At 41.1% G+C, this 27,077-nt stretch overlaps 1 protein-coding gene across 2 annotated transcripts; it reads left to right on the forward strand.

Annotated features, from left to right (window-relative positions):
* On the forward strand, nucleotides 1-26,427 carry mxi1 (max interactor 1, dimerization protein). 2 transcript variants are annotated; one of them, XM_067416241.1, is made up of 6 exons: nucleotides 1-334; nucleotides 2,882-2,984; nucleotides 7,974-8,003; nucleotides 21,257-21,371; nucleotides 22,283-22,484; nucleotides 22,999-26,427. In XM_067416241.1, exons 1-6 carry the CDS (start codon nucleotides 112-114, stop codon nucleotides 23,160-23,162), a joined length of 837 nt encoding a protein of 278 aa, XP_067272342.1. In that variant the 5' UTR covers nucleotides 1-111; the 3' UTR covers nucleotides 23,163-26,427. The 2 variants fall into 2 exon arrangements, with proteins under 2 accessions (XP_067272342.1, XP_067272343.1); XM_067416242.1 differs by lacking the exon at nucleotides 1-334 and adding an exon at nucleotides 2,324-2,752.
* The last annotated feature ends 650 nt before the right edge of the window (nucleotides 26,428-27,077 follow it).

A 27,077-nucleotide genomic window follows, 5' to 3' on the forward strand; every position in this document is an offset into this window, starting at 1 on the left:
CCTCATCCAGTAACGTTACCCTCATTTATTCTGTAGATCCACTGAGCGCAGCACAGCACAATAACTCGCATACAGTTTCCATCCCAACCATATTCGCTGCACGGGAACAAAATGGTGAGGAGTGAGAGGCAACGAAGAGAGGAGGCAAAGGCCGAAGACTTGTTCCTGGAGTCCGAAACATCTTTGGATCAGCAAGATTTTGAGATGTCTACTTGTCCCTTCAGTGACGTTTTCACCTCCACAGACTCTTCCATGATAAACACTTTCCTGAAAAATGTACAAGTTTTACTGGAGGCTGCCAGTTACATTGAGAGCGCCGAGAGGAAGGATGGAAGTAAGTGAAATTATAGCGCACTTCCGAGTGATTTTGACTGATTTGGGTAGTGCAGAGAAACTGTTTCATTGTCAATACTCAGACAACAAAGGATCGAGTTCAAGGGACAATCAGCCAAGTAGACAAGGAACATGTGCATTGTATCCCGACATGCGATGCACAGCCACACTGCTTTTAAAGGATCAAGTTTCCAAAATGCAAAAGGAGCCTTTTTCATATTTTAACATATTTTTTTATATAATGCACGTAATCCTCTAATGCACATACTTAACTTGCTTGGGTTGATTTCAGGGCTGCTTTTAAGTGATATATGCCAGATGTCGCAGTTCATGTATCATTTCATGTGTCAGAGACCTAAAAATGTGAATAATTCCCTCTGCAGCGCACTTAATGTCCCAAATCGCATGTCGACTGTCCCAAGCTGGCATGCGCTGTCATATGGGGCAGTTCAGAGTCTGGCATTGTTCGGCAGTGAGACATGCCACCTCTCGCTTTCTCTCGAGGAACATAAACAAGTAAATAAATAAATAAAGAACATTGTGCTGGCACGATACACACACTGACGTCACCTCTTACTGTGGTACAGCGTTTCGCACATTATAACTCCATCACGCACGAACAAATGATGAATGAATATCATAACGCATATAAAGGCATTTGATCATTTGACGTTGGTTTGTGTGAGAATTCCAGATTGCAAATTGTAGGAAAAATATCGCCCCGGTTTTATTTAACTATTGTTGTCAGTTTTAAATGTATAAGACTAATCGTGTTTGATAAACTAAAATATGATAATGAGAAGGCAGACTACTTTAGGAACAATAGAATGTGTCACTGTTCCCCAGCTCGCTCCATTAGATCGTCCGATTTATTAGCATTATTATTAACTGTGATTTTTTTTGTGGAAAAAACTATTCATATCGGGTAAATCTGATATTGTACATGCAGAGTGCATATTATCCACTTCAAAAGAGTTCTCAAAATTGCCTTCCTGTTTCCAAAGGGGGGTGTGTTCACATGACATCCACATGGCGCACTTTGCGCTGATCTGATTGGTCAGAGCTTGTTGAGTTGGCCGACGCCTTCCAGGGCCTCCGACCAATCACAGAGCCGCGGTCCTATGATGTCATATGTTGCTGGGCCTGGCTTAGACGAGAATGAAGCGAGGGCTTGTGGGAGTTGAAGTGCGCAGTTTCCAAACTGGAAAAGAGGAAACGTATTTTAAAAAAGGATTTACAGCTTTATTATGCCATTTAACACACGGAAACCTGGCTTTTGTCTACGTGTCTACTTACCAATGAGTTAATATGTAAATGGATAGAATAAATATTGAGTTATTTTGTTATTAGTTTGCATTGCTATGTTTTAATTACAGCATTGCCTGGTGCGGTTTTTATTCAGAATATATACCCTGGACAACAAAAACATAGAAACATAATGGTTTTTTTTTTTATTGAATAAATAAGCTTTCCATTGATGTGAGGTTTGTTGGGATATGATATTTGGTCGAGATACAAATATTTGAAAATCTGGAAACTGGTGGTGCAAAAAAAATCAAAATATTGAGAAAAATCACCTTAAAAAAGAAAAATCACCTTAAAAATCTCCTTAAAGTTGTCCAAATTAGATCCTTAGCAACGCATATTACTACTAATATTTTTTAAATATATATTTACGGTAGGAAATGTACAAAATTATCTTCATGGAACATGATCTTTACTTAATATCCGAATGATTTTTGGCATAAAATAAAAATCGATAATTTTGACCAATATTGTCTATTGGTTTCGAGGTCCATGGTCACATAATACATATAATATAATATACAGGATAGAGTAACTATCTAAGCAAGGTTATTCTTTTAATATGTATTAGCAGGGCTTTAAATCAGTTTGTCGTTTCCGTGTTGAAGTTGGGTTAAGGACTCAATTTCCCATAATGCCCTGCGTTGAGGTCTCTATCCGCTCAGCTGTTAAAACAGTAGGTAAACAAACTGAGGGAGGAGAAAAGAGCGCAAGCACCAGAGACTTCGCAGGCTGGGCTCTCGGGGACTCTTTTTTTTACCTGTTTCTATTAATTTTATACACTTTGTACTCGACTGTTTTCCTAAAGCACTTTTACTACTTTGATATTCAGGCGTCGGATGTTTTATTTGTGTTTAATTTCCGGCAACTAGCTCGTTGACAGTGAAAGAAATACCTCGAGTCGACGGTTATAGCAAATAGAAACAAAAACACAAAGCAAGTGAATCTTCGGAGGATTATTCAATGCTACGTTTTGCTACGCGACAGCTGTCATCGTGATCACATATCAGGAAAAAAAACCCCGACCTCTGTAGATTTATTCAAACGATGACTGCTGTGCTGAATATACAGAGGTTACTGGAAGCAGCCGAATATATAGAGAGGAGAGAAAGAGGTACATGATATATACCATGGCAACTGTCGTGTCATACAGATCACAGTGTGTTTTTGAAGTGTAAAGGGTGTTTAAAGGGACTTGGTGAGTGTGATGTGGTGTGACACGTTTCTGCGGTGTCTTTTTCAGAGTGTGAACACGGATATGCCTCGACCTTTCCGTCTATTCAGCACTCCAGCTACCAGAGACAAAGGAAATTCCGAAATAAAAAGTGCAACAACAACCACAACAGGTAAGCACATGATGTGACTCTTCACTTCCACGAGAAAGACCTGCTGGAGAAGAGCCAGGGAGAGACGTGTGCATAGAGCACACTGCTAAGACATCTGTCAGGACCTATCACTGCTCTGCTGTAGTATAATCTCCAGCATTTCCTATTTGCTTTTTATTTTGACCGCTTTTAATTTCTGGCTTTGGTTTATGTTTATAAACAGTACAGTAGCATGTCAACTTTTTAAACGCATAATGTATGCACTTTACTATTTATATACACTCATATGTTATTAAATATGCATTGAAGCGTGCTGTGTAGTATTAAATATGTTTCTTGAGTTGTTTTGGGGGAGGGGAGCTCCCATCAGCTGATTGTCAAACGGGACTGCTGCAGCGCTCAGGTTAGGGACCGTGCCGAAACTCACGTCCTGTTTTTCGGCTTTGAGCACCACGGGGTTTCGTTTTGATTGAACCGAAAGTCTGTGGTTGTTTTCTGTTTATGTCCCGCTGTCGCTTAAGACCTGCTGCATATTACGTTGAACAACATCCTAAATCAGTTTTTTCCATTTGTTTATTTATGAGAAGAGTATTTTAATTTTATCCCGGACCCTTGACCACACGGCTCTTATTTACAGCAACTGTTGTTTTCAGGCTGCCAAGGTGAACAGCCTGAGGCGTCTTTATCAAATCATATTTCCACGTTATTCTCCTTCTAAAACATGCTTTGGAAAATTATCACAGTTCCTTATACGTTAAATGTCGATTTAATGAAAGAAACCAATCGAAAAAAGTAGCAACACGCGGTTTAATCCGTCAACAGAAACATTTGCATCACGCGACTATGACGGGAAAAATAAAACATGATATTGGTTGACGGTTTACTAGCTTTTGAGATAACCAAAATTAATCTTAGTAGGCAACTCACTAGGTTTTGTGGTGGCCAAAAATGTATAGGCAATTCACAATAATGCAGACAAAATGCATTGAAAAGCTACCTTTTCATGTCATTTATTCTCCTTCTAAAACATGGTTTGGAAAGTTATCACTTGTCTTTTCCGTTAAATGTCGATTTAATGAAAGAAACCAATTGGAAAAAGTAGCAACACGCGATTTAATCAATCAACAGAAACATTTGCATCACACGACTATGATGGAAAAAAAATTAAACATGATATTGGTTGTCTGTTTATAGCTTTTGAGATAACCAAAATTATTCTAGGTAGGCAACTCACTAGGTTTTGTGGTGGCCAAAAATGCCTCGGAAATTCACAATAATGCAGACAAAATGCATGTAAAAGCTACCTTTCCGTGTTATTCTCCTTCTAAAACATGGCTTGGAAAATTATCACCAGTCCCTTTCCAATAAATTGATTTATTTGTGGTGCCAACTGGCTAGGCCGTTCACTATATAGCAGACATAATTCATTTATAATGTTATACTTTCTTAATTAAATTGTCTTACTACGTTTTTCTCCTTCTAAAACATGTTTTGGGAAAATGATCACTTGTCCTTTTCTGCTAAATGTCAATTTAGTTAAAGAAAAATGAAACATTTTGCAAAAGAAGTAACAGGTGTTTAAATCCATCCATTAACAAACATTTGTTGAATCCTCAAAATGGTGCATGTGACTATGATGCAAAATAAAAAAATATATTAAAGAAAACATTATATATTAGGCAATGGCTTGCATACTTGCATTTGAGATCCCCAAAAATGAATCTATTCTAGGTAGTCAACTCACTAGGTTTTGTGGTGGCCAAAAATGGCTATGCCATTCACTATAATGGCAGACAAAATGCATTTTAAAGTTATCTTTCCACATTATTCTCCTTCTAAAACCGATTTAGGAAAATTATTACCAGTCCTTTTCCGCTAATTATTGATTTTTCGTGGTTTTGTGGTTGTCAAAAATGCCCACTGTCTAGGCCGTTCACTATTATGCAGACAAAATGCATTTACAAGTTTATCTTTTCTTTATTAATTTATCTTTCTACTTAATTCCTTTCTTCAGTCCTTGTCCGCTAAATGACGATTTAATGAAAGAAACCAATTGAAAAAGTAATAACACGTGGTTTAATCTGTCCATTAACGGGACACTCCACCACTTTTTCATATTAAACTGTTATTCCCTTAACTAAGACGAGTTGATACATACCTCTCTTGTCTCAGTGCATGCACTTAATCACTCTGAGAATATATATATATATATATATATATATATATATATATATAGCTTTTAAGATGCCCAAAAATGCAATCTAGGTAGTCAGCTGACTAGGTTTTGTGTTGGCCATAAACTGGGTAGGTAGGAATTTCACTCTGTTTATCAATGCCGTGGGTAGGTAATTCATTAGGTTTTGAGAATTTCTGTTTCTGTAGTCAGTTTACCAGGTTTTGTGATGACCAATGCCGTCTAGGTGAGCATCTCAGATGGTTTTGAGACCGTGTGCGTGCTAGTATGTTTAGGGTTGTGTGAGTGCCGTTTCGTTTCGCTTCATTTCTAGGTATCAGACATCTTGATGACTGATCTCAGGTCTGTGTTACTGTATACAAAGCTAGCACTGATGGAGGAAATGTAAAGGAAACACTATCTGATCATCTGGCGTGCCTGTGTGTAGGTGATTCAGTAGACTGACCCGAGTAGGCCGCTTTGGATAAAACAGAGATTTTGGAAAGATTGTGGGGGGAAATACATTTCCACACATGTTAATAAACAAACCGTGTGCGGCATCGGCATCCTCATTTTTGTTTGTCTTGTCTGCCTTGGGTAACCCCCTTGTTTTTGTGCAGCCAAACTTATGCTTTGAATATTAACGAATACACTAGTATACGCTTGTAAGTAGGGCTGGGTATTTCACAATTCGATTTGATTTCGATTCTTGAGGCTTCGATTCGATTTTGATTTATTAGCTTCGATATCGATTCATTAATAAGTAAATACACAAGTAATTACCTGAGTATATTTTTAAATAATGTGTGCAGTATTATCAGTGTTTAAGAACAAATTGACCCCAGCATGTTTCCTGTCATCGTTTATTTAGCAGAACAAACTGTACAATATTGTACATGTGTTGAATGGGACCCACAACTGAAACAAACAGGCGCTTTATTAACACCTTAAAGTGCATGTAACTGTAAGTAGTAGAAAGTATATTTCTTTCTTCTTATACATTCAAGTTATAAAAGAAATGTAAACACAAGCACAAAATGTGCATACTCATAAAAAAAGTGCAACCCTTGATATTATAACATTATAAAGTGCTATTTTCTCAACACAATACAGTGTTTCCCACAGATTCGAAAGCAAATAACTCTATAGTAAAGTGAAGCCGTTGTCTGTCCGCTAAAGCCATTCAAATGTATTGATAGCGCTGATTTGTTTACAACTATTGAGAGCGTCCTGATCTACGTGACCGTGCGCGTTGCTGCGAGATGAACGCATGTTGCAACAACGATCGAATGCAACGCACCGAGTGTGTGTGTGTGTGTGTGTTGCAGGAGAGCAGGGAAAGGAAATGCAGCTGAACGAATACGCTGCATACGTGTTTTAAATAGCGTTTAAAAAAATAATGACGAAACGCAATATGTGGCGGCCGGTGTTGATTCTGTAGTGCACCGCCACAAATTAGTCTATGTGTGGGAAACACTGCAATAAATAACACTGAACAGCTGATCAGAGAACCTTTGCCTTTCCAAAATGAGGCCAAACGTCAACTTTTAACGTTTTAACTGCTGTCTGTTATCTTGCTGCTTTGGCGCTCTCACTAGTGTTGCCCACAGCGCCGCCACTGGCCGGTGGGCTGAATCCATTCTTAGGATTTGATAAATTGATATTGAATTGAGAAACAAATAATTGCAATGCATTGACGAATTGATATTTTCACCCAGCCCTACTTGTAGGAAAAAAGTCCCACTGAAGTGCCGTGAAACGTGCAGACAGGGACAGGGACAGGACGGGACATATTGAACAGCTCCTCCCCCTTTTTAAAAATGGCCAATAACGTTTAGATTATATCACAGTTCGCCTCAGAGCCGTTAAATCTGCAGTTTCTCCTAATCTCGAACCTAACAGCATTCTGTGCAGACTTCAAATGGGTCCGATGAGTTCCTTCTTATTTGCACAGTATATTTCTCATCACACAACATTAAGAGCTGTGTAAACACAGCCTTGCACATGTCTTTTCCTCCCTCGCTCCATCCCTCCTCCCGAGTGAGCTCAGAGGCATCCTCCCGTGCGAAGCTTCAATACCATAAGGTCAGCTACAGGATGCCAGAAAACACGCTTTTGGTATTAATAGTCGGCGATAAAGGGAAGTGTTTACATGATCCACGGAGAAGTAGGCCCTCGCTGCAGCCGCGTCTTGCTACTCCTGCAACGGCATTGCCATGCACCAGTTTGGCCGGCCATTTAGAGCTTCGGAAAAGCTTTCAGCATGTTGCCACACAAAGAGCCTCTTAGGGGGACGGCTGATTCACTTTACATTATTAACATAACACTGACTCGTGCTCTCAGAGAGGGCGAGAGAGAGAGAGAGCGTCCACTGGCACTCACTCATTGTACGAGGAGGAGAGCTCTCTCACGTGCTCACATATAGGCCGCTCATTGTGCTCGCTTTCTCTGCTCCGCACACTTCATTTCTCTGTCTTTTCGCTGCAAACAAAGAGTTGCAGTGACATGTGGGTCATTTAGACGGGCCTTTATCATTCCCTCCGGTGCCACTGGGTTGGTTGTGATGGGGGGAGCTGGTTCAACCCTCCAATAAAGATTAATTAGTAAATCCATTGGAACCTTTAATGTCGCATAGCCTTGTTCTTTACGAGCGGCCAAGCTTCCCCCCCCCCCCTCTCGCACGTTCTCTGATCTCACGAAGAGGTCTGATGTTTAACTCAGGAGCTAAGTGCTCGAGAAATGAGCTTGTTTATGATTAGAGTTATGATAAAAAACTTTAGTGTACTTACAGACCCATAAACAAGTCGCTCATTCATTGCTTCTGCTTTGTTTTATAGGTCCACACACAATGAGCTGGAGAAAAATCGGTAAGTACGATTTTAAAATATTTTTTCACATTGCACTTACAGACGTTAACAGATGCGTTCGTCAGGTTTGGTGAAATGAGTGTGTTAACCGGTGTCTGTTGTCATTGGTCTGCACTCGTTTACACTGATTGGACATGTTCAGTCTGCGTTTGTCGGGTTGAGGAATGTCTGAGAAGTGACGTACTGTAATCTGGGGATTGTTGCCGTCAGTCGGCGTATGACAAGGCAATGGAGAATATCACAAGCCAGACTTAAACTTGCATTAGCTTCCTGAGCACCATGACTTAAACTTGTGCACTAATTGACCACAAATCGGTAAAAACTATTAGAAAAAAAGGTGAGAATCTGCAAGGAGCATTATGAGAACATTGCTTTATATCAGGGGTGTCTGACTCTGCTCCTGGTCAGTCCTACAGAGTTTAGTTGTTGAAGAATTTAATATAGGTTGAAGCTAAAGTCTGCAAAGCTGTGGCTGTCCAGGAAAATGGAAATCTTTCTATGCATTTTGCCCTTCATTTACAAAACATTTACCTTTCAAACCACAAACGCCCAATTTAGGCCGTGAGTAAAAGATTGCAATACATCACTGTTTTCAGTCTGCCTGATTTTGATTTTGGCCATTCATTTACATGACAAATATGTTTTGGCTGCCCTGAAAACGCATGCTTTTGAAAATGGATTTTGAAAACAATGCCTTTACCGTCTCCATGTAAATGACAAAAATGTGAGTTTGTGAAAGCGGTGACTTCATGCGTATGTCTATTACATGTTCACGCTTGTGTATTGCATGTTCATGGGGTGTTTCTTGACAAAGCGTCATCTCCAACTACTGGTCCGACATGCATAATACAGCCTTTTTAGTAATCTTCGCCGATTTGTGTAAACGGGGATCGTTTTTAACACTTGCTTTGTTTACATGCACAACTTTTGTTTCAATCAGTCTGAATTCATTCCAATTGATGAATCTGAATAGCCTGACAAGCCAGACCCACATCAAGATGATGTTGTGTCTGGGAGCTCACCATTGGCAGGGCTCAATCTGAGGGGCGAGATAAACTGTTGTGTTTCAAATTCCCTTTGCATGCAATAGGATAGCGCTACATCCAAGCAGAGCCGTATGCAGTCAGCAAAAGTCAGAGCACATCTTCCTTTTTTAAGAATGCCGTTCTTTTTTCAAAGAAAAGTTTAACTCCAAGTCTTCCAGAGTTGTGACGAAAGCCGATTCGAAAGACCGCCGTTCTCCAGCAGCAGCCATCTTATTTGTTTTCAAGTAGCAGGGAATTCATGTAGAACCGGCGCAACTCTGCCGTCATTATGTTAAGCCCCGCCCACTGACTCTATAAACAATGTGATTGGCCTGACTAGAGTTTGTTTTTTCCAGCTCGCAAGCCAACAAAGAGTTGCTAGGTGACCCTGGCTGCAAATTACATTTCTAGGTTAAAATGTAGTGTTTACATCGGGTTGCGCGTTTATGTGTCACAAGCTCCAAATTGGAATGTTTTTTTGTTTTTTTAAATACGCAAACTCTGCACAAATATACAGAGTTTCCTACTTTTTGTGTATAATAGCCATTCTCCTACATTTGTTGTTTATTTTTTTTACACAGCAGGCTTAATATTTATCCATTTCTGGTCCTAATTTGGAGAGACCATGAGCATATGAACTGTTTTATCTTGCTGCTTATATATCACGCTGTAACAATGCCCCTCCTCACGCACAAAACCCATCATCTGTGGATTAGAGTCTGAAACAAGGACTGGTGGGACGTTGTCCCGCTCCTCTTAACAGATGCTGAGAGTGAAAGGAGACTTTTAGAATGACGGGACACTCCATTATATGACACTTTATTCATCAGGAAGAATAGCTTGTTCCATGTGTCATTATGCTATTTCTATGTCATTGCACATCATGCGCAGTCCTTTCAGTTTCGCTTTTCAATCCGAAAATCGGATGTCCTCTCAATCGGATTAGAAGAGACATAAACCACCCCTTTCAATTCGAAATTTTGTTCTGATCAAGCTCATTCGTGGTCTTAAAGGTGTTTACAACATGAAACGCTTTTCAGTCCGATTAAGCCGATTACTAATGGATTATTTGGTTGCATGTAAATGTCTTGCGATCTTTTACTCGCAGTCTAAATTGGGCGTTTGAGTGCTGAAATTCCTGCTTTGCGTTTTTGGAGAGAACGGGTACGTATCGCAGTGCTTCAAAATGTGTTTCCCGTCACTTTAAGTATTGCAGCTACTTTTAAAATTCATAGAATATGAACAAATAAAAATTGCATTACATAAGGCTAACAGGAAGCATAGTTCTACAGCTGTCCTCCGCTCGTCCCCGCAGCAACGGGTAACTAAAAGTGAAAGTAAGTGGTGACCCAATTCTTCTAATCTAAGGGCATTCCCTCTCCTCCTGGCTCGCCCTCCCCTCAGTCCTACACAACTACTGCAGCCATAGTTTCACATTTCATAGCCTGAGTGCAGGGAGAGACGACAGAAACCAGAGACACAATCATATGTCCATTCTTTCACAATGTCAGTTGCATAATAGGAAGAAAATTTACAAAAGGAAGCTAGTTGTTACGGTAGGTGTATTATTAAAAGAACCTGTGTTGTTTCTTTGAAATATCCCAAACCCATAGGAGGTGTTTTTCTTTTAAATCACCACCCATGTGTGGCGTGAGTGTTTACAGATGATGGACTGTATGTTCTAGCCTCACGAGATCTTATCTGATAGGCGTTAGACACCGGCAGTGCGGGGCCTGCTGTTTAGGCACTGTTCACTTCAAAGACTCAAAATAACTCTTGTCTAGACGAGAAGGAACTCCTTTGTGACCCTCTATCTGAAAACCTGGAGCTCTCTTAATTTGACTTAAGCACAGCCTACTCATGGAGTGTCATGTGTATGTGCGTGCCAGCCATTTTAAGTGGGACATGGGTGAGACCGAAGACTTGTTCAAGGTGGGACTTAGTGGACCAATATGTGACCCTGGACCAAAACACCAGTCCAAGTCTCAAGGGTATATTTGTGCCAATAGCCAACAATACATTGTATGGATCAAAATGAGCGATTTTTCTTTTATTCCAAGTAAAGATCATGTTCCAAGAAGATATTTTGTAAATATATCAAATGCATTATTATTATTAGTAATATGCATTGCTAAGGACTTCATTTGGGCAACTTTAAAGGATATTTTCTCAAAATTAAAGTTTTTTTTTTTTTGCACCCTCATTTGTATCTTAGCCAAATATTGCCCTATCCTGACAAACCATACATCAATGTGAAGATTATTTATTCAGCTTTTATTCAGATGTATAATTACCCTTATGACTGGTTTTGTGGTCACATGTATTTGTGCTTAAATACAGTCTCATCTCCTCCCAGACCAGCTGTGCTTCTCAGATAAAGTCTACACATGTGAAGGGTTGTCACTGCGCCGACGTGGGGTTGTATGCGTTTGGGGCAGATAAAGATGCCAGGGCTTGTCAGACAGCACAAACAAATATTACACAACACATCATGAAGATATCAGCAGCCACTCCCAGCGCCAAACCATATTTCCCCTGACTCAACATTATTATTCTATAATTAGTCTATTACTGTTCTCAAAGATTTGGCACCCATAATTTTTATTCTGCCTAATCTCCTTTCTAGCTTGATATGTCACAATACTTTGAAATAGAAAAGCGTCTTCAACAACCCGTACGGAAGCACAAGGGGACAGTTTCCTGCTTGCCAAAGCCCTAGAGTGGCAAGCGGTAGCCTTTTCGTGTCAAGCATCACATGCACTTTTTGTTTGATGTAAGATAGCTCACAATGTTTTTCTATGCCAGAACGGAAGAGGAAGGAGATAAAAGCCTTGTGACCGCATTCCATCCTCTCGCAAGCCGCGACACACATACAGATAACATGTGTGTTCATACTAGCATGCCGCTGTTTGATCTTATGATGCCTTTTGAACAAATGTGGTGAGCCTCAACTTCCTAAACTTGGGTTAGGTTTGCAGAGTTCGGATGTCAGTCTGTATTAAGGGCTGAGGAAGATGTCAAATTAAGCTGAAATCACTGATTTAATTTCCAATTATGGGTGTTATGTGGTTGTTAATTATCGGGTGTGTGTTAGCGAGGGGGTTTGGTTGTGTGTTAAGCACGTTGTCGTGGTTGTGTGGGCCGTGGTGTGTTTGACAGTTAGTATGCAAAGGCTCAAGGATAAATCTGCCAAGCAGGCTTACTGAAAATAGACCAACGGCCCTAAGAAAAGATCTTTTCAGAACATAGAGGAGCTCGGGATGATTGGCTACAACATTCTTCCGCCCACAAAGAGAATCATGAGGAATAAAGTGCGTGGAGAAGATAGGATACGTCATCCGCAGCAAAGGTGCCCTCAAGAACTCGCGTCCCATTGACCTTGCTTGTCGTCCTCCCTGTTTTCTAAGGCAGATCCAAGAAAGCTGAACATTGCGCTTCCCCTGGGAATTCCGGAAACCCTCTGGAAGGGAGGCCAGAACTGGCTGTTCCCACTGACCTGATGCCTTGTAAGCTTTTCTTGGCCAGCAAAAGCAGCTTAGGAAGTGTGATCTTTGGTCAAGTAAGCCTTGCTGACTCGCACACGTGCCAGGGCATGTTCGCGCAGACCCACGCGCAGACGCACACTCATGCTACGGAAGGTTGACGAAGCTCTGGGTGTTTTGGGTGAGTCAGGAAGGACGCACACCCTACAGCAGTCTTCGAGTTCTGTCGGAAGGGTATAGCAGAGGACATTTGAGATTCGGAGGCCACTAATGCTCTGCCTTGCCACACATTTACTGTGTTCTGTAAAAGCACACCGTGTTTCATTACATAAAGAGACGCAGTCTTCCTTTAAACACAACACGCATGGCTACAAGTGGGTAATGTTGCAGAAACGATACACAAACAGACCCACATCCTTGATGGCACTGTAAACCTTGCTATACAACAACACCTAACATTTTTAGACTCCTTGCTAATACAACCATATTCTTGAATTTCAGGCTGAAAGCTAGAAAGCAAGAAACATTCCTGAGTGGCATAATCAGTTGGATGTCATCAGCAACACCCTTAAAACCTGATAATGAAGTTTGTTTGGTTTATTTCTAAAGTATGACTGTTTGCAGGCATGTCAAGGTTGTAACCAAACACTTAAGATTGGGGCACGGACCACATGTAATTGCTGAACAACTGGCGAATGAAAAGCCCAATTATTGGGCAAACTACTTATCAAAGTATTGAAGTCTTCCTCAGTGTTTATGCTGGTTGTGGCCCTGGGGCCTGCCAAAGTGTGTCATATATTGAGTTCTAGTATCATGGCACGCTGGACAAAGCCACACTGTCCACCCATCCAATTGGTGAAGCCGCTGAAGGTCATCCAATCATAACAAGCCACATTGATCTGCGCCCTTTCTTTGTGTGTCATGGCCTTTGATCTGATTATGGAAGAGTCCTATGGCTGTTTGCCCTTCCACCACTGCTGTGTTTGGATTAGGCATCCTTCCGGGGAAGTAAAGTGGATTTTCCAAGAGGGAGGGAGAGAGAGTGGTGTCATCCGAACATCTGGTGACGTTTCTGTTTTCTGATTTCGGCCTGTTTGTTTTTGGGATCACCTCGGGTTTATTAGATTACCCAGAGTGTCCACAACGTTCTGGCCAGTTGAAATACGTGTAATAGAGAATCTGTGTTTTTCATGCACATGGCCATCTGCAGGAGCTTTAGGGATGGGGGCAGCAATCACATGACTACACACATAAACTCTGTGGGCATGTGAGTGGGGTCTGCTGGTCTGGGCTGTGTGGAGCAGATTACAGCTCAGCACGTGTGAACTAATCCATGTGTTACTGATGGGCCAGAGCGGGCCCTGCTCCTCCACAGCTGTTACTGTCTGCGTTTGTATTAGTTTCTTTATTTCCCTATGGTCTGTATCCATCTCTCTGCCAGTAGTCTGTTTATGCGTTTAATCAGGGGTGCCACAGAGGCATATCCTCGTCCACATGTAATTGTCATTCTGTCTCCCCTTAGTAGGGAAGGTAGCAATGTTCAACTAGTTGCCCAACAAACGACTAGATCACTGGAAGTGACTAATTTACCCATGTATAAAATCATTTATTACTTTTGATATTTTAGCAGTAGTTCTATTAGCATGCTTTGACTTAGTTTGTTAGACAGTTTGCAAATTACTAGATAATGTCTTAATCTCCTTTTTTTGCTACAACCTTAAAGGGTTAATTCAATCAAAAATGTAAATTCTGTCATTAATTCTCACCCTCATGTCGTTCCAAACCTGTAAGGCCTTCGCTCATCTTCAGAAAACAATTTGTTATTTTTGATGAAACCTGAGAACTTGCCAACCCCTCCATAGACAGTCATTTAATTAACACTGTCAAGGCCCAGAAAGGTATGTTTTTACAACATAAACTGCATACGAGACTGGGACAGGCTGAAACAAAATTATTGAATAAAGTCATTATTTTTGTTTGTTTTTGCACTCAAAAAGTATTCTTTTCGCTTCTATAAAATTAACGTTCAACCAGTGGAGTCATATGGACTATTTTAGCAATGTCTTTACCTTTCTGGGCCTTGAAAGTGTTCATTAAATTGCTGTCTATGGAGGTCAGAGAGCTCTCAGATTTCATCAAAAATATTTTAATTTGTGTTCCGAATATGAACGGAGGTCTTACATGTTTGGAACGACATAAGGGTGTGATTAATGACAGAAATTAAATTTTTGGGTGAACTAACCCTTTAAGCTTATGATACACAAGGCAACTTTTTGACGGCTACATTGCTCAAAAAGTTTCCCAGTGTATCATCACCCTTAGACATTGGGTTGACTTTGGCCATGGCAATGTATTTCACACACTTTTTTTTTTTTTGGAGCATCCCACCACGTGAATTCACAAAGTTAAAATAGTCCATCTTTTAAAAATCCTTTTTGAAACCCTTGCAGTCCAGTCCATTTCACGACAACTAGTCAGTCAACTAGCTATTAAGGCAACCCAACCACTATTTGATTTTTACAATATGTATTTTTGCAAATCCACCCACTTTGTGTGTCGTGCAGTAAACCGTCATTGGTTCACCCTATGCAAGGCTCAAAGGTTTCTTTGTTTGCGAGCGTGTTTACATAGAGTGCCGTCACAGTGTCTCTCTGTACTGTATTTCCCCCACTATCTCTCTCTTCCTCCCACCTATTTATTCATCTCCTTTTCATTCTCTCCATCCTGACCACCTTCTAACTTTACATCTGTAACCATCTCTCCCTCCCTCCCTCGCTCTCTGCCCACATTTAAAGGTTGCTTCATTCCCAGCATGAGTGTATGTTGCTTATCTCTTTAATGTCATGCTAACGTAGCCTTTCGTCCAGTTTTCGGTCAGATTACCCGCGAACGAAAGACTAGCAGCAATAATGGCCTCCCATCTGTGTGTGTTTACGTGGTGGGGGAGGATACCGCTCTCGTTTAATCTGAGAGCTGCTCGAGAGCTCGGGACTGTTTCTGATATGATGGGGACGCGTCTGCACGCTCACACATCGTGACATCATAATAGAAGCACGGGGCCAAACCTTTAAATAAAACAGGGCTCGAACAAGCTGGTAACCCAGATGAAGCTGTCAGTCCCACTGTATTGATCGGATCCGAACTAGGGCTTGAGAACCCAGAGCCTGTTCTCGCTCTATAATCTGTGCACTGGTGTGCAATAACCCAGCCATGTGACCTAATGCTCAAAAGGCATCATGTGAGGCACTAGATAAAAACATACTATCAAAGGAGGAATCTCTAGGAAAAACCCTGCCTTTTGTAGAGTGCACGCTTTGCTCCATTGAACCGCCATTTCTTGCATTTCTTATCAGCGCGGATTTGTGTTTGCTGCGCAGATAGAAGTGCTGATTCCACATGGGAAAATGTGAGATTCCCTGCTGTGGATTAAGCAAGCTATATTTATACATATATACGTATAGTTGGCAATTTGCCAGGCCTACACATAATTTGCACATGCTGTTTGCGAGAGAGAAAAAAAACGTCGAATTGTGTGTTCTTGATTCAGATTACAATGACAATTTAGCATTATGTCCCCCTCTTGACCTTGACTTCAATTATTACCATGTCAAGCCCATTACATTATGCCAACTCCATTCATTATTTACCAATTAACTAAGCAGAATCTGGGGCAAGCATGTGTTTCACCTCCTAATAAACCCCAACCACTCCAGAGGACCAGACTTCATGTCGTTTCACGGTCTTACTGTTGCCCATATTCACATACTCCATCCGTCTATCCATATGTCTCACATTCATGTTATTTTACACTGCAGTTTTACCTGTAATTTTCTTTATTTCCCTGTCTAAATAATTCAATCAAGACATGAGTAAAACATTACAATGCTTTATTTTACAATTGTTTGTATAATTAATTGCAACCAACATTTTGTGATCGTGACAACCGTGAATATGTGCTTATGAGTCATTTAAAGGGCATGTGAAGATGTTTTGTCAAAATAAAATTCTTGCTCTGGGTGTAAGAGAAGGCATGCCTGAACATGCTCAACCACAAGAGGCACGTTTGATGTGAGTTATTATTAAACTTGTGAGTTGTAGAGTTCTCTTTATGACTAATGCAGAGGAGTGTAAAATGCAGCGTGTTTATCAGAGCCTGAAAAATAGACTCATCGTACAGCTTCTGCACACCCACGATTATCAAGGGTCACTCATTTACTGTTTTAAAACCAAATGAACTGCCTACAGAGGTAGCATTTTAAGGCATAACTCGTTTTAGTCAAATTGAAATGGTTCACTGTTAAATTTTTTTTTTTTTGCTGTCTAAAGCATAAGAAAATCATTCTCATGAGCTCTGCAATTCGGCACCCTAGTAAAGTCATGTCGCGTTTATTTATGTAGCTCTTTTTATTTTAGATAGCTTAAAATCAAGCAGCTTTACCGTATTAAACATGAAAAACTGTGTCAGTATCTCGTTTCATCATAAGTTTAACCTCATTACTATACTGTACTATAAAGCAGCTCTCCAGTAGCCTGCTAAGCCAGACCCACATCAAGATGTTTGGTCTGGAAACTCACCATTGACAGCTCAATCCGAGGGGCGGGATAAACGGTTGTCTTTCAAACTCCCTCTGCACGCGATAGGATAGCGCTACCACCAACCAGAGCAACGAAGGTGAAACGGAGCTCGTTTATAGATTAAACATTCGCCGTATCCGGTCGGCTAAACTCCGAACACATCTTCCCTTTTTAAGAATGACTTCAGTGCCGTTCTTTGTTCTTTTCTCAGAGAAAAGCTTAACTCCAAGTCTTCCAGAGTCGCGGTCAGAGCTGATTCGAAAGACCGCCGTTCGCCAGTTTCTGTGTTTACTAGAAGCACGCAAACGCAACTCGGCCGTCGTCATTATGGCCCCGCCCACCGACTCTATACACGATGTGATTGGCCCGGCAAGAGTTAGGCGATTACAGCTCAGAAGGGTATTGAGAGTTGCTAGACGAAACTCGCGGGCAGATTAAATTTGCTGCCGCTAGGGTGCGTCTAGATTTCTAGGCTAGCTCTCCAGTGTTTTCACTCGCGAACGACCAACCTCAACGGACTGAACAGGAGAAATTAACCAGAAAAGATTTCTGTGTGAAAGAAGGCGGAGCCTCAGAGCCGCACCCACCTATTATGTAATCACCATGGACCAATGGTAGGCAGTTTTGGCCTGATTTTGTTCGAAATAAAGTTCAATCAGTTCGTTCTTTGAGGCCTTTAGAGTGAAGAACATTTCAACCTTTTTCCTCAATAAAATCCTTTTGTGGAATGTAAAGGTTCGAACCATAGATGCTCATGAATGACCTTTATTTTGAGTTTTAGGATGCCACCTTAGAAGGGCTATGTAGGAAACAAACTGCTAATATGTGGAACAGAGGTAATATGATAGTTCATCTGTTACATAACTTTGCTGTGTAATTCACACCACGTGTTTTTCATAGTAACGGAAACACACCTAAGTTTAAATAGACCGTCTTGCGTCTAGCTTCTGTGTGTGATTGTTTTTGTTTTGTTTCTGTTTTATGTGTGACGTCATCATTGGCTATTTTAGAGATGTTGGTTTTTACTTTGCCTTCGAGGCGACGGACTTAGTGATAGTTGTTTGGCACGGTCTCTGTCTGGCAACTGAATTGAAGTCATTTATCATGCCACACACAGACCAAAGCAAACACGCACATACTGTATATACAGCCTTCCCAGCAAGCTCTGTGTGTGTGTGTGTGTGTGTTTGTGTGTGTTTGTGTGATGTGACGCCCTTCATGTCTGGAGACAGATGATATGGGGGGATAGCGTGAGAAGTATTTCAAAGATATTTGGGTTACATGTGGTTGCCATGCTAATTGGATTGTAGGGAAAAATCAGTGTAGAGAACTGGAGGTCTGGTGCAGTAATTTGTTTGAGCTACAAAGTCTAAAATACCAGCTATAGCCATTAATGCACCAGGTTGATCAATCAATGTCCACACACACTGAAGGTAGACAGGAACTTGTGTGTGTGTGTGAGAGACTGCTGTCCTGATAACGGTGCCCTCTCGGTGGTGCTCAGACATGGCGATAAGGCTTGTGATAAATCTACGGCCATTGTTGCACACCAGACAGACTGCATATGAGAGAGAGAGCAGCCATCTTCATTGCCGATAAGGAGGAATGCGAACGGAATTAGACTTGAAAAGCCTCAATAACACAATTAGAGAGACACTCTCAGATACCGATCACCCCCGGCAAGCACACTCATGCCTTACTCGTAACATGTTGACAGAGCGTCTGCTTGTATTTTTCTTCAATGCTTGTTTTAGGGCCACACGATTAATCGCAATTAACCCGAGATGCGATTTAAGCTGATTTGGCTTAGTGCGATTATGAAATCGCTACTGCTAATTTGAGTCACTTATAATGTGCATTTAAAGAAGCAACATCTATCCAAATGAGAAGCATTTATGAGCCTCTTGTTTTACTCAAAACTCGCTTTATAATGACAGTTGAGCATTGCTCTGTGAGTTGATGTGGCTTCTTACACAGACTAAGGCACACAACATTTGATTTCATAGTATTCTATACAGTGATAAAGGCTATGTCGATTAGCATTGAAGTATGTACTTCATTATTATCATGAAAATCCCAGAGAAGTCTTGAACTCAGATAAACCATATATTGTCGTAGTCGTGTGTTTATTGGCCATTTAATCAATCAAAGCGTTTCAATCTTCTGTATTCTGCTAGAGCGATAGTAAGACGCTCATAGGGCTTTCCTCGAATGACGTGCCTTATCGTATTTTTGCGGTGCATATTTGGAGTTTCTGCACGAGAGCCCTCTGACTTTTGACTTATTGCCTATTTTGAGATTACCGAACAACCAAAACAATGCTGTGTGCAGCTAAATGCACTCATTGTATGTGTGTAGCTACATAGGATGGCATTTTGACCGGCTGAGAACTTGTGAAGAGCTTATAAAATGTAGCCAGACAAGCCAGAGTCACATCAAGATGTTTGGTCTGGGAACTGAGAGGCGGGATAAACGATTCTTTCAAACTCCCTCTGCACGTGATAGGATAGTGCTACAACCAACCAGAGCAACGTGAAGTGGAGCTAGCGGATAGATTAAACTTTCGCCGTATCCGGTCGGCAAAACTCAGAACACATCTTCCCTTCTTAAGAATGACTTCAGTGCCGTTTCTTTGTTCTTTTATAAGTCTTCCAGAGTTTCGGCCAAAGCCGATTCGAAAGACCGCCGTTTTTTTTTTACGATTAGCACGCAACTCTGCCATCATGTTAAGCCCCGTCCACCACTCTCTACACGATGCGATTGGCCTGACCAGAGTTTGGTTTTTTCAGTTGCTAGGCGACACTGGCTGCAAATTAGATTTGCTGCCGCTACGGTGCGTCTAGATTTCTATACTGTAAAAATTATTTTAAAAATGCGTTACCTGGTTGCCTTAAAATTTTGAGTTAATTGAAATTAAAAATTTTGAGTTAATACAATGAACATTTTTGAGAATCGACAATCTTTATTCAAATATTATTAAAAGATTTGGTAAGCATATTGAGTAATTGTGTGTGTTTTATTTTTGATGACGCAGTGAAACATGCCAAATTGTGCTATTTTAATGATTTATCGAATTTCTTTATGTGGTTCAGATACAATTATATTTTGAGTTTCTATTTATTAAACCAATTTCCTTCATTATATCAACTCAAATTTTTTATTTCAATAAACTCAAAATTTTAAGGCAACCAGGTTACTTACTTTTTTAAGTTAAACCAACAATATTTTTTTTACAGTGTAGGCTATATAAAATGTGTAAAAGAGTCAAAACCGCGCCATGAATCCCTCTGTCACACACACATACTCTTCTGAAGCCTGTAGCCAACTGTGATGAGCAACATCACAACTATGATGAAAAAAAAAGATTCTGTCCCTTTTAGGGTTTCATCTTCCTGTTTTTGGTTTAAGTTTTTGGTCCATGTTGCGTTCGTATTTCAATCGAACTGAACCAGAGTTCGTTTGGAAGTGGGCAGAGACCCATCTTTTGAGCAGTCTTAGTCCGTTTGGTTGGTGCGCACCAGGGTTTGGATGGCAGCGTTAACACTCATTCAAATGAACCGCACTAAGAGCAATCGCACCAGAATTTGTTTTAATCAAACCAAACATGCCAAGTTTAAACACACACCCTAAATGGAAATGATAAATGTTTAGACTACGAATGAGAAAAGTTTGTAGACATGCATAAATCCTGTAGCAGTTCTAGGCAGGTGGAGCTGGGGGAGGTGGAGGGGTTCATAGGAACCTAGCCTAGAGGCACACCAATAGATTTATCACAACACTGAACCAGACTATTTAAATGTTGAGCAAGAAATCTCATTGGCTAGCAGGATCAGCAGAACCCAATCAGCTTGTGCCATGTGGTAATGATGTGATTGCTTGCAGACTGCATGTACTTGTTGACCTGTGCCCTCTAGAGTTTCATGACTGAACTAGACGTTAAATGTTTATTTAATAACTAATAACCCTGTTCTGCAGGTCACCTCTATGTCAGAAAGGAGACTATTAGAATGTGTGGGTGTGTGTGTGTGTGCGCTTGGTGTTTAAGGGAGAAAACGAGGTGTTGTCCTGTAAGCTTTTTACCAAACCACACACGCACACCAAGTTCATTGCATTGTTTCAGGGCGTGTGCATGTGTGTACAAGGCTGACCTTTCTGTTTTGTCACGCTTCAGGCGAGCCCACCTCCGTTTGTGTCTGGAGCGATTGAAGACCCTCATCCCGCTGGGACCAGACTGCAGCCGTCACACCACTCTGGGACTGCTAAACAAGGCCAAATCACACATAAAGGTAAAGACCATTGTCGTCTGTCGCTCCTAAATTAAGCACATGACGCCAGAGCCGTGGCTCAGTGGTTTACGCTCGGACACATTGAGCCATGGTGCTCATGTGGGAAATATGAGGTCGAATTTGGCTCACCACATTTACTATTCAACTCATCGGTGCCAAAATGTTGGGACCACATGACTAGTTATTGGCTATATGTAGCTGATCTAAATCTGTCGTTAACCACTTGCCAAACTGCATAATAAGAACAGGACTACACCTTGAAAAGAACACTTCACTTCCTGTAAATAGAAACTAAATTGTCACACTAAGGGACGTGGCTCTATCCCTTAAGAGCTTTATTGTGAAACGCATATCAAGCACTACAGACAGATACTTTCTATTGTTGAAAATATGTATGCAAAGATAACCCTTTATTTTCAGTTTGGTTTTCTTTTCGAGGTATTGCTGGTTTCCCCTTCAATAACAGGTTTAGCTGTCCCGACCAGTTATGCGTGTGTGTGTGTGCGCGTTTGTGGTTGCTGGGGGTCATGCTGTATTGTTCTAGCGTAATGTATTATAAGGTCACGAGGGTCATGTGTGAAGGCTTTATTGATTTGAACTGTAGTAAACAAATCCATCAGTCACATGAGCGTGACAAAACACACACTCCTCTTTAAATCGTCCCATCCCTTCCTGCTGTTTTATGTAGCGTGATGTTGAGTCAACACAGGCTTGAATCTGGCTTGCAACATTTCCCATCCCAGAAGTGATGAAATGGTAAACAAATAAATGAATGGTCTTGTAGTGCCGTATGTCTCTTGACTTGAGCATTAGCTGTAATAACCACTGATTACGCCGTGGATTCTTTTGTGTGTGCCGTTGGAGATTTTCTCTAATTATCCGTGAGTCACTGTTCTTTTGTCTTCCCACAGAAACTGGAGGAAGCGGAGCGCAAGTCTCAGTATCAGTTGGAGAATTTGGAGCGAGAGCAGCGTCACCTCCAGAGGCGGCTGGACCTGCTGCGGGGCGGCGGGGGCGTGCTGGAGGACGTGCTGGAGGGCGAGAGGATACGCACTGACAGCGTAGGCTCCACCCTCTGCTCCGAGCGATCCGACCGCTCCGACTCAGACCAAGGTTGGAGCTTCAAGTCAATAATCTATTATATAGCTCGGAAAATATCGGTCTTCATTCTATCTATCTGTTGTTCATTCCATCCTCCATCCATTCGTCCATCCATCCACCCACCCATCCGCATGTCTGTTTTTTACTCTGTCTGTAGGTTATTCTATCTATCTATCTATCTATCTATCTATCTATCTATCTATCTATCTATCTATCTATCTATCTATCTATCTATCTATCTATCTATCTATCTATCTATCTATCTATCTATCTATCTATCTGTCTATCTATCTGTCTATCTATCTGTCTGTCTGTCTGTCTGTCTGTCTTTATTCGATCTATCAATTTGCCATCCATCCATCCATCCATCCATCCATCCATCCATCCATCCATCCATCCATCCATCCATCCATCCATCCATCCATCCATCCATCCATCCATCACTATATATCTGTCAACACTTCATGTGACATACCTGATGCAATGAAATTGTTGTCTGACTTTGTTTCTCTCTCTCTGGATACAGAAGAGATGGAGGTGGACGTGGAGAGCACAGAGTTCTCCCATGGAGAGCTGGACAGCATCAGCACAGCCAGCACCAGCGATCTGGACGACCACAGCAGTCTACAGAGCACTGCCAGCGACGAGGGCTACTCCTCCTGCAGCATCAAACTGGCCTTCAGCTCATAAAACGAGCTCCCCTTTACACACACACACTCTCACACACACACACCTATCCCAGCCCTTGAAATGAGTCCCTTTCCCTCCTCAACCAATCAGAGACTTTTAAGTCAGGTGACCAGAACACCACCCGCCCTATAGAATGCCTGATTTATTGTTTTCAGTTTGTGAATGTATCTGATAGAATATGAATGAGATGGAAACAATCTGTGATTGTGATTTAACTGGGTTATTAGATGGTTTTATCCTTGAATAAGATATTTGTCTGATAATTGTAAGTATCTAAACCCCCTTTTTCCAAATGGAAAGCTAAGATGTATAAAAAAAACTAGATGTAATATTTTTAATTCAAACCCCTGATTGTTAATTCTCTACATGAATGGGTCGTGAACTGGTCACTAGGGAAACTATTCAACTAAACCCATCCAAATTGGACCACCTGAGAAGCATAACTCCATATCAACACAAGAAGTCCCAAACCTGTCGATTTCCTTTTCAACCGGTCTACTGGTTCTAACGCCGCTGCTCAACGGCGACGAGGACTGTCATTGGTGCTAACGTGACACAACCAATAAAGCAGAAGCATCTACTGCGTTCGTCAAAGGCAGCGGCAAAACAACTGTCCCATGGCTGTGGGAAATCTTTGGTGCATTTAAACCGTGGAGCCACTTTCCACGCTGCAGCTAAAACCCAGCAATCTTGCACTCGACTGCATAGAGCCCTCCTTCGAACTGGCACCACGTCAGAGAAATATCCACCCCTGTGTTTAACTAGATGTCTCTCCTGGCAGAAATAAGCAATAAACTCTTGTAGTCAGATCAACACATTAGCACTCCAACTCCTGAGACACAATGCTTGTGTCCGTCCAAAAGAGCGACGCCAACATGCTCGATTTTGTATATAAGTACAATAGTTTAATAAATTAAAGTAAAAATAAAAACTGAGTTGAGAAAAAAGGTAGTTACCCTTGGGTAGAAATTGCCTCTGTTGCTGTATGTCTTGTGTTTTGTGCATTTTAAATTATATTTTTGCAAAGATTGACTATCTTCCTCCTGAGAGTCTTTTGCGGTGGCATGGGCAGTGTTATTATTATGCTGGATGAAACGAACAGTTTCAGTTCTGTAGCTGCCCAAGGAAATTTATGACTTTCTTTAATACTAAACGAGAAAACCAACACGCCGACGTACTTAAAATCGGACATCACACAAGACCGAGTGACCGCAGGCCACGTGGACCTCTGTAGAAGGTATGCTAACTCTGAGTGGCGCTCATTATTTATTGTTTTGAAGCTGAAAGGCATTCCACTACTAGTATCGTTTGCTGTGGACGTGGAGCGAGCGGCGCATGCGCGTCAAACGGGGCTTTCACACTGGCAGTTTGGTTCGAAACGGGACACGGTTCGTCTAAAATTGGTGTCGTTCGGACACCTGAGCGCACCGAGACGAGTAGCTCCGAGTTGCGATTCACAGTGAAGGTACATGCCTTTTAGTCGATGCACTGTAAACATTATATTAAGTTATGACATGTTTTTACATTACTTATGTAAAAAAAATGGCTTAACTTATTATTTAACTCATTTAAAGTCAGTTTAAAGTAATTTAAGTTGCAATGACTTTAACATCCAAGTTAGTTGTACTTAAAACATTTAAGGTGGCAACTTTTTAAGGGTTTTTTACAGTTTAACAAAGTTGTTTGTTCAACGAACGCATGTAAGGGATGACACTGGCGGTTTACCTCGGATACGAGCAGTGTAATCGCGCATCTGAGCGGCTAACGAAAGGCTCGCAATCGCTGTCTCCTCAAAAGAGTCCAGCCGCCTTCATGCGACGCACGTATAGTAAACTCAAGTGTCCTTCACTCCGGTGCGCATAATGGTACCAAATTAAACACACAATGTACTGTCCGCGTCTTGTTTACTATCATGCGCCGTGCGCGTTTGTGAGATGATTGGAAATGATAAAGTGTAAACTAGGAAAAATTCCAAATTCGTTATTTCGCTTCAGGTGCGAAGAGCCAAAAGAAACGAGCTAAAAAACTGCTGATCGTACACTGAATCCAACCCTGGCTAAAATTTTTACATTGTAATGTGCGAAAAAAGTGCACAGAGCATATGAATTAAAAGCTAGATGTGAATCGAGTGTGAATCCAGACCAACACTGGCCCAGTGTGAAAGCACCCAAATTTGTCGTGAAGCGCTACAAGCTCTTGCTTCCCGCTGTACTGTATGTTAAACTCTCGTTCTCTTTAGTTTGTGTGATGAAGCATTCAGACTTGATTGACTCTCTTCAAGTCGTATTTATTTTCTTTCCTCGATCCGCAATCAGAGGTTTTAAAGGTTAACTTATTTTGTGTGTCAGATCTATGGCATTTCCCACACAGTTCTGTTCCCTCGCTCTGTCCCAAATCGTAAACTCGTCCCATCTGTGATTTTTATTATTACTATTTTATTTTCCTCCTACGAACGCAGAGCTGCTTTTTAGTGCACATTAAAGCCAAGTTTAATTTGTAACCGTTCTGCCTGCGATAGAGCAGCGGACATCTGCTAGGTCTCCCGATCCAGCATCAACCAAATGCTTTTGGCTGCTGAACGGCCCATGTGTGTGGAGTAGTTCTACTCACCCCTGTTAAGAGAGTTTTACTGTTGGCTGTTTTAGTCGGGTGTAAATTCTTTGTGTTTAGAATGACGAAGGAACGTCGCTGTGACGTTTGCACATTCGTTGGAACCGAATTCAAAGCGGTGCTTCTATCAACACCTGGCCAAACCACAGACGAGAACCTCTATCGTCGTCCTCCTCTGAGGACACGTTGCTTTTTTCTCTTGTATTGTCTCTCCTTTTCATTCATATTGTTTTATTGGTTTATAAATCTGCACTATTTAAAGTCAGGGCCCATAATGAGATGTATACTTTTTTTGTTTTATTTAAAACTAAATTTTGGAGGAGAATGGGCCGTGTTCTTTTGAGGCCACCGTACCGATCCAGGCCCGTATTGAACGACACTTCCAAGAGAAATGGTGCTGGTCTGGGATCAGCTCTCCCACATCTTAGTCGCTCTGGAGGAAAAGAGAAATGCTCAACCGATCCGGAAACAGCATCTGTGTTATGATCAAGAGACTCTGGGAAAAGGGTCTGATAAAGGCGAAGCTTTTCCACCCTGGAAGGACAGAGGTCCTGATGAACTTGTGGCCATTCTTTGTAAACATGCACTCTTGATTCTAGCTGTGAGTTAAAACGCAATATTTACAATAAACATGAAGATTGTCAAAAAAAGATCAGGAAGTGCCTCGTGTATCTCTTCATTTTCTTCTTTAGTAAATCTTGGTAGTGCACAGATGTTTTGAGTAAATAGAACATAGAGTGCAATTTATTATGAACATTTATTAATTTCCATTAGGCCTACCATTTGAGTTGAGTAGCACTTCATTTTAATTATGCTGATAGGATTTCATAATTTACATTTACACCCACATAAATAATTAGTGCGTTTTCCAACTATTTTCAGAGAATGTGAGCCATTTTGGCTAATGGTATATGCAGCTGCAGTTTGGTGACGTGATGTCAGGATACAAATGAATCACTTTTTATTTGTTGCCATCTAGAGGCAAAATGTATATTTTCACCCATAATGGTGCTTTAAAAAAAATTCATAAATGATTATTATCATTATTATTTTTATTTTAAGGTGAATTTCCATTATAGTGTTAATACTATTTCAGAACAAACACCAATCTGAATACGGTAAATCCTGTCATTTATATGATTTTATTATTTATCCTCTGCTGCCCTCTGCAGGTCATCATGATAGTTCAGGATTGCGTACCACCTGTTCTAGGTCCATATTGCCAAACGTTTTGGGATGCCTGCCTTTAAATACACATTAACTTCAATGACACCCCATTCTTAATCCATAGAGTTTATTATGGAG

The sequence above is a fragment of the Pseudorasbora parva genome, chromosome 14 (genome assembly GCF_024679245.1).
Source record: "Pseudorasbora parva isolate DD20220531a chromosome 14, ASM2467924v1, whole genome shotgun sequence".
Taxonomy (NCBI): Eukaryota; Metazoa; Chordata; class Actinopteri; order Cypriniformes; family Gobionidae; genus Pseudorasbora; species Pseudorasbora parva.

Excerpts from the sequence above, each read along its gene's own strand:
- mxi1 (XM_067416241.1), top strand. The coding sequence starts at position 112 with ATGGTGAGGAGTGAGAGGCAACGAAGAGAGGAGGCAAAGGCCGAAGAC. Across the intron at positions 8,004-21,256 it reads AATGAGCTGGAGAAAAATCG|GCGAGCCCACCTCCGTTTGT; the intron begins GTAAGTACGATT and ends GTCACGCTTCAG. Across the intron at positions 22,485-22,998 it reads CCGCTCCGACTCAGACCAAG|AAGAGATGGAGGTGGACGTG; the intron begins GTTGGAGCTTCA and ends CTCTGGATACAG.